The following is a 7,841-nucleotide window of genomic DNA, read 5'->3' on the forward strand; positions in this document are numbered from 1 at the left end:
AGTGAGGACATTTTGGAAAGTGAGGACATTTCAGCAAAGTCAGGACATTTTTGGAAAGCAAAGACGTATTTGGAAAATGAGGACAAGTGTGGGAAGTAAGGACACTTTTGGAAAGGCAGAACATTTTAGAAGATTAGGACATGTTAGCTAGGATATATTTGAAAAGAGATAAGATTTTAGGAAGTCAAGAAATTTTTGAAAACAGAACATTTGTGCAAAGATAATTCGAGTGACGGCATTTTAGCAAGTGAGGACATTTTTGCAAAGTAAGGACATTTTAGTTAGCTAAGGACACTTATAAAGGGGCTGAGATTTTTTAGAAAGTGAAGACACTGTAGGAAAGCAAGGACATTGTTGGAAGGTGATGACATTTTAGTTAAATGGGAACATTTAGAAAAGTTAAATTTAAAAATGGAGGACATTTTAAGAAAATAAGGACATTTTGTCTAATCCTCACTTCTTTTAATGGCTGTTCAAGGGTTAAGACTTTGTTAAAGGGTTAAAGTTAGACCTATGTTGGTGTTAGGGTTAAGGTTTGGCGTTAGGCATGAAGTTGTGAAAGTTAAGGTCAGGGGACGGAATGCATAATGTGAAATATAAAAGTATAATCGTGTTTTTGTGTATAGGAGCAGCGTCTGCTGATCATCCTCAGTAACTGCCAGTATCTCGAGAGACGCACTTTCCTGAACCTGGCTGATCACTTTGAGAAACACGGACTTACAGGCACCGAGAAGATCACACGGGTCAGTTTAACACTCCGTTTCCTACCAAAAGAGAACTGAGCTCTGTGTCCTACTGCTGATGAGAAGTGAGTTGTGTTGGCATTAACAACAAATCTGATCAGAGAGATGCTGAAAATATGACTCTTTTCTTAAAAAGAAAGTAAAGGTCATTGTCTTAGAAGCTCAGTTCCACATTTTCACTCCTTTCTCTTCTCACACACACACACGCGCGCACACACACACACACACACACACACACACACACACACAATGACTAATGGCTGATTCACAAAGCAAGGAAGTGTTCGGTTGGTTTTCCAGTAAAAACTGGTGAACACCATTTTCTTTGAAAGATCGATTTAGACTTTAGATGCTCTATTAGTATTTAGAGAGCAAGATTTGGGTGACAGTTGGTCTTGATTTTAATCTTCAAATATTACTTAGTAACAGAGCATTGAAAAATAAGAATTTCCCCATCATGCACCTTCCATACAGCTGGCACAGCTGTACCATCAACACGGCAAAAAGTCAAATTCCCCACACCTTTCCTCTGAAGCAGCACTAAAGCAGTTAAATGTAACAAACAGGATATGCAGTTAAATGATATTAGAGCATCTCCCATTGCATACAAATGCAGCTCAATATTATCACTTATTTATCATTTGACTTTGATTGGAAACATTTTGAGAATTATATGATCATGATGTGACACAATTCTGTTGTCCAAATAAATAATTCCAAGCAGATACAGATGTTTAACAAACAAAAATGACACTGAAGTTTTTATTTTACACACTTCAATGCACAATGCATTAGAGTGGGACCTGGGTGATCACATTTGTCTGATGTTATTCTGATTATTTCTATATATGATTTTGAATACATTTACCATATCATTAGTGCTGGAATGCTTAGTTATTTATTCCATCAGCAGAAAATGAACAGATAACAGTTGTGATAATCAATTAACTATTTAAGTTATTAATTAAGGGAAAATATCAAAACATTTTCTTTTTCCAGCTTCTGAATTTTTCTTTCTCGGCAGCGCTGCTACATCTGGTTCATGTAGGTGTGTGTGAATAGGTGATTAAGAGGAAATGGTAATGCCGTTTGTCTGCTTAGCTCGTATAAATGCAGTCTTAACCATTTTGCCACCAATCGATAGTCGCAGGCCAAATTATGAATAACAACTGTGAATATACGTCTTTCTTTTATATCATGATATTGGTTTCATTCCCATTGCCCAGCCAAACATACATGTGTTGTATGTTGACACATACAGACTCCAGTTGCCAGAAGCTCTCATGATTGCAAATACAGACATGCAACAAAGATTAAGTATTTCTATTGAAAGATAGATTCTTATTTGTGCAATTTTACAGCCTGCTTGGACTTAGATGTGACAGTGAAAAAAGATACTGTTTACTCAAAATATACTTCCCCATATTTTTGTAGTAACATTATGTGTCTTTGATATTTTAGCTGAGTGTGGATGCTGTACGAGAGCTGGACAGAAAACTCTTTGAGGCCTACATCGAGAGACGAGCTGACCCCATCGCAGGCTCTCTGGAGCCTGGCATCTACGCTGGATACTTTGACTGGAGAGACTGCCAAACACCTACAGGTACTCTACGCTAGAACCTTTCAGTTAAAGTATTTGCTCCCAATGATGATCAAAACATTCACATTCCGTTTTGCAGTGATGCTACTGTTTTATCTTGTGTTAGAAATTAAGTGCTCTCCTTTTCTTTATAGCAGTGCACTCAGTGTTGGCAACTTGGCGACTTCTCAGAACCTCTTAGTGACTTAATTTCTAAAAATAACTTGCAACAGCGAGGTCAGATGCAGGTTAAGACTGTTGAGCTCTCGTTATGTTATGAGACAGAGTTCTCAGGATGGCTGCTAACATTTCATTTGTTACAGCATCACCTGAATATATTGCTAGAGAATGCTAAAATTTAAGTGTATGCTGAAAGCGCTTGAGCCCCACTACTTGCATTTTAGTCAGTCTGTTGTGCCTGCCCTGTCTAAACAAGCACAAGCTGCAGTTCAGGAATTATCAACAGGTGTCTTACGATAGAGAATTACATTTCTGTTGTTTATTTTTATTACAATATATCAGTATTTGGGTGCCTTAACTGTTACAGTAAAAGCTGTCATCACTTTTACTATGTTGTGCAGTGTTGCTGTTTTCCATGACACACTGGGTCCAGTCTAAATTATTCACGTTGCCATGTTCCATTTTTTTAAATTTATTTATTCATTTATTGTTTATTTGATGTGGACATCTCAATTGCATTGGACGGACCAGATGCATTGTTTGAGTGTTTTAGCACACGTGCTAATTCGCAACACTTGTCAACAGGAGGCTTTTGAAATGTTAAAATAATAAATGTAAAAGGAAAAGAAAAGAAAAAAATGAAGGGTACAATAACATACAACAGTAAAAGAGAAGCAATTTTTCAGATTAAAATAAATACATAAGCTACAAAGCAAAGGCAACATGATCAAGCAATCAACCAGTTAAAACTATTCATGTGAGCACTGTTGTTTTGACAAAGAAAAACAAAACAAAAGTTTCCACCTAAACAGAGCCCTCGTCCACTCAACACAACAAAAACCTATCCAGACGGAGAATGTTATCCTGACAACAAACGCCCATTGCTCTGAAGTCCTCTTTCTCTGAAAAATATGTTCTCCCTGCAGTTACAAAGAATCATGCCCTGCAATCAGTCAGCCCTGCCTCCTAATGTTTCACACCATCCTTCCCCCAGTTGATTCGGAGCTTCTGTTTTATATGTTACATATGGCTGACGGGCTGTAACCTACCAACTACGCCACTCGGCATCAGACCGCCAATCTGACAAACAGTTACCCATCCATTAAGAAATCTGAGTACTTCGTTCTTCTTAGGAAAGCCTTCACTACCATTGTAATATCACTGCTACATGGAACGCTACATAATGCCAACCAGGGAAGATGGATTGTTTGATTATGGTCTGACAAAGTAGCATCCATTCATCCGATGACATCAAACTGCATAATAATTAGCCATGTGCTTCTGTTTGTTTGAGACTGTGACCAACATGTAACTTCTGTTACCCACATATGACATTAGTAAGTGCACATCAGCTATATTAGCATCTTCATCATATCTCAGCTGAAGCAGAAACCAAAATGATAAAATGTTCCCCAGTTTGGCAGCAAGCTAGCTATGACCTGGAGGTATGACATCAGTTGGAACAAAGGATTTCATTGGGCAAACAGCTGAAATCAGGGTCTGTCCAGATATGTTTTTCCAGCACCAAATGTTCAGCATGGGTATGCATTCATAAGAAGCTACAAAATCTGTTTTTATAAATTCCCATGCTATATTTTTGGACCAAAAAATGTGCTTGGTGTGAAACGACTTTCAGAATTATTGCCAATGAGCCATCTACAGTTGAATTATATTTAAACTTCAATAAAATACACTGTTAAAAAGACACATTTTTTAAAATGTTCAGTTAATGCCTGATGTTTCCAAAGTCAGTGAGTAATTGATCTAATCTCAGTATTGACCAAAATAGTCAAGACTATGATTTTTGCCATGATCAGCTCTACTGTACTCTCTCTCTCGTGTGTGACGATGATAAAACCTGGGATGTGTGTCTGAGATGACGGGGGAAATCACCAGCGGCAACCACTAACTGACCCCGCTAATATCAGAAATTAGACCCAAACCCTTCTGTGGGATGAGTACTCCACATCTCTGTTCTGTTCTTTGTTGTTGTGGTTCATATGTGTCATGTGTATGTGTCATGTGTAAAACACAGCTCTTTGATGGCTTACTGTAAACACCACTGAGATCGCTTGATTGGTCCCCCTAAAAGTCTCATGGCCTTTGTCTTGTGCTGTGGGTGTGCAGCAATGTGTGTGCATGAGTGTAGTTTGACTTTTTTGCTCACCAGATGCACCAAACCCAGGTGAAACCTAAATGCGTGTATGTGGTTTACCTTAGCACAGGATATGAGGCAACATGTCAGAGAGTGTGTTCGAGCTCGGGGTGAATTTTCAGATGGGCAGCAGCACATTACAGTTTTAAAAGGCAGCATTGCTCGAAAGTTGGGCCTTGCTTAAGTTTGTCCCTGCTGGCGTGAGTTGGTGTGTTCGGGCTGCATGTGAAAGAGGAACACTTTGGACACTAAACCACAGTTCTAGGATATGATACTTTCACTTGTTGCACTTTTCGTGTGGGACTCATGTTGGTGGGTGGGTGCTGCAAGGCATTAGAAATCCAGTTTCAGTACTTTTAGTCTGTTGTTGTCTCTGGTTGTTTCACTGCTATAGTTTATTAAATGTTAGAGTTTAAACTTAGACATGGTCTCTCTTTTTTTTTTTTTTTAATTCTCACAGAACAGTGTAAAGTAAAAAATAATACACTTCCCGCTCCATCTAATTGCATTATTTTCATCTTTGGCCTTTTCAGCTTGTTACTCTTTTCAGAGTCAGACTTAATGCAGACTCATAAAGCATAAACACCTATGAATAATGACATCCTCTCGCTTAGTCACATTTCTAGCAGGAATGATGGTGGTTCTGATAAATTGTTAATCATTAACTCTGACAGTTTCACTGAACAGCCACTTACATTCACCATTTACCGTTGTTTGTATGGTTAACTGGATGCTATCTAGTTAAATAAAACATGATGAAACTACACAACTGTGGGCAGAGCTGTGGTTATTTAGACCTAAAGTTTAAAACCTTTGCATCATTTATCTTCAGTGTGAGCAGCTACTTTTCTTGTCCTTTGATCAAATCTTCCCAATCATGAATAATCATGGCTATAGAAATCTCCCTCGAGCAAATTGTTCTGTACTAAGGCCAAAACAACTTCTGAGTTTTGTATCAATCCCAAAAATTATACTTTCTTTAATGCCTTTCCTTTAGAGATACAAAACTGTCGACAAAATCCATTCACCCAAAGTAACAAAAGGCCATGTTTGTAAGGACAGAACATCCATTAACACACAGCTAGAAATCATCCTTAAAGAGCTAAACATGTCCTTATTCACATTACTCCACTCCCCAGATAGGGGGCAGCCAGTGTGTGCTATGGCCATTAATTAACATGTCAATATTTGCAACACAGCTAGTTTGTATTGCACTTAAGATCTGTCAGACATGCCTGTAGCACCACACACTTGCTGTTATTTCACATTCCCTGCCAATAATTTCTCCCGACAACTGTCGTTTTAACCTGAGGTATATCTGTGTTGTGATTAAAAGAAGCGTTGAGACACTATTTGTTAGCATCCCATCTACCAGGGTTTATGTTCATGTTCTTGTGCTCTCTTTTCCATCAGGTGTAAGGAACTACCTGAAGGAAGCTTTGGTCAACATCATCACAGTTCATGCTGAGGTACAAACAACCTACACACTTCATACACACCCTGAACTCTTCTTTCGTTCTTTGTACTGGTCTCTTTATCAAACCCTGTATTTACCGGCTGGGTCATTCCATGACAACTCAACCAGGATTCAGAATTTTCCCCAGTTCATGCCATAAAACTTCTCTTAAAAAATAATTTTAAAACTTTCTGTCATGCCTTCATCTCCAACTTTGTCTGTCTCAGGTCTTCACAGTCTCCAAAGACCTGGTACCGCGAGTTTTGTCCAGAATTGTTGAGTCAGTTGCGGACGAAATGTGTCGTCTTATGCAGTGTGTGTCCTCCTTCAGCAAAAATGGAGCACTGCAGGTACACACACACACTGGCACACTCTCACACAGTTATATAGAGCAGTTTATCACTCATAGTAAGACCCTGACTCATAAGTAGACCCTCACACTAGTCGGGGGATTTACCTGTCGTTTCTGATAAAGATATGTTTCAGTTCAAGCTACCAACTGCTGACAGTTAGATGTCCATGTGATTTCATCTGTTGTCTTTCTCTTTTCTATACACCTGACTCCCTCACCCCGCGCTGTCCTCAGGCTCGCCTTGAACTCTGTGCTCTGAGAGACGCCATAGCCGCATACCTAAACTCTCAAAGCAAGTAAGTGCAGCACAAACACATTCATATAGTGGCACAGACGGGAACTCACGTATGTGCCCGGTGATTTATGGTAGTGAATGTCACAAACATAAATCTTAGCAGTCGCACATCCCTCACTACAATCCCTATTTATGTTACTTGGTGGGTTTTGGAAAGGAAGTGAAAGTAATCTGGTTCTGCTGTGTGCATGCACTGTGGTGTACGCGGGTGTGCATGTGTGTGCATGCATGTATGTGTTCATGTGGGGATGTCAGTGTGCATGCTTAGACTTATCTTGAACTGTATTCTCTGGTTTTCATTGTTCATAACTGTGTTTTTTAAATAAAGTTTTAAACATGCATCTTGTTTCTAGTGCCAGCTTCAAAATGGCTTTGGACGCACTTCCTCAGCTGCACAGCGGAGCTGATAAGAAGTGAGTCTCATCGTGGTTACTAATATATATGATCTTTTTCTGTTGGTATTTGCTTTATGCTCTAAAGATTAATGTCACATGATTTATGCTTCTTCCACCAGGTTATTGGAAGAGCTGTTGAACAAGTTTAAAAGCAGCATGCAGCTCCAGCTCACCTGCTTCCAGCCCTCCTGTGTCCAGCCTGTAAAGAGATAAACTCTAGCCACTCTATTTACCACTACACTGCCCTGTCTTTGTTTCTTGTCTATGTGTAATCAGCTAATGAACTTCACCGTTATCTTTTCACTTATCACTTCACTTGTTTATTCATTGCTTCCTTCCATGTCACTTTCAACTTCTGCTTCACCAGATTGGACACAAATCTGTTAATCTAATCTCCAAGGCACTAAATGAGTTGATTTCATTGTTACTGTATAGGACAGTCCCAGTCATGTTGGTTATGCTAATCACATACAGCCACTCACATAGCTAACAGACAGCATGCAAGTGGCTAACTGGCTTGTTTGAGCAAGGTTCTGGGTCAGCAGTGGGACATAGGCCATGAACAGGCTGGACTCTCTGCTGTCTCACACTGAAATATTTGTCCCAATCAAGATTTAAAGCTGGTGTTAATGTTCTGCACTGTGCCATCTCTACTGCCCAATAAAGTAAGAAAACGAACTGTTAAA

At 39.2% G+C, this 7,841-nt stretch overlaps 1 protein-coding gene across 1 annotated transcript in view; it reads left to right on the forward strand.

Moving 5' to 3' along the window:
• exoc2 (exocyst complex component 2) overlaps nucleotides 1-7,841 on the forward strand; it is a 51,873-nt gene extending 44,032 nt beyond the window's left edge. The window contains exons 22-28 of the mRNA XM_050055156.1: nucleotides 627-743; nucleotides 2,205-2,346; nucleotides 6,071-6,126; nucleotides 6,341-6,463; nucleotides 6,700-6,761; nucleotides 7,114-7,173; nucleotides 7,275-7,841. Of these exons, the coding sequence (XP_049911113.1) occupies nucleotides 627-743; nucleotides 2,205-2,346; nucleotides 6,071-6,126; nucleotides 6,341-6,463; nucleotides 6,700-6,761; nucleotides 7,114-7,173; nucleotides 7,275-7,368 (654 nt within the window). The 3' untranslated portion in view covers nucleotides 7,369-7,841. The remainder of the gene's footprint in view (nucleotides 1-626; nucleotides 744-2,204; nucleotides 2,347-6,070; nucleotides 6,127-6,340; nucleotides 6,464-6,699; nucleotides 6,762-7,113; nucleotides 7,174-7,274) is intronic.

This window comes from Epinephelus moara, chromosome 10 (assembly GCF_006386435.1).
Source record: "Epinephelus moara isolate mb chromosome 10, YSFRI_EMoa_1.0, whole genome shotgun sequence".
Classification (NCBI taxonomy): domain Eukaryota; kingdom Metazoa; phylum Chordata; class Actinopteri; order Perciformes; family Serranidae; genus Epinephelus; species Epinephelus moara.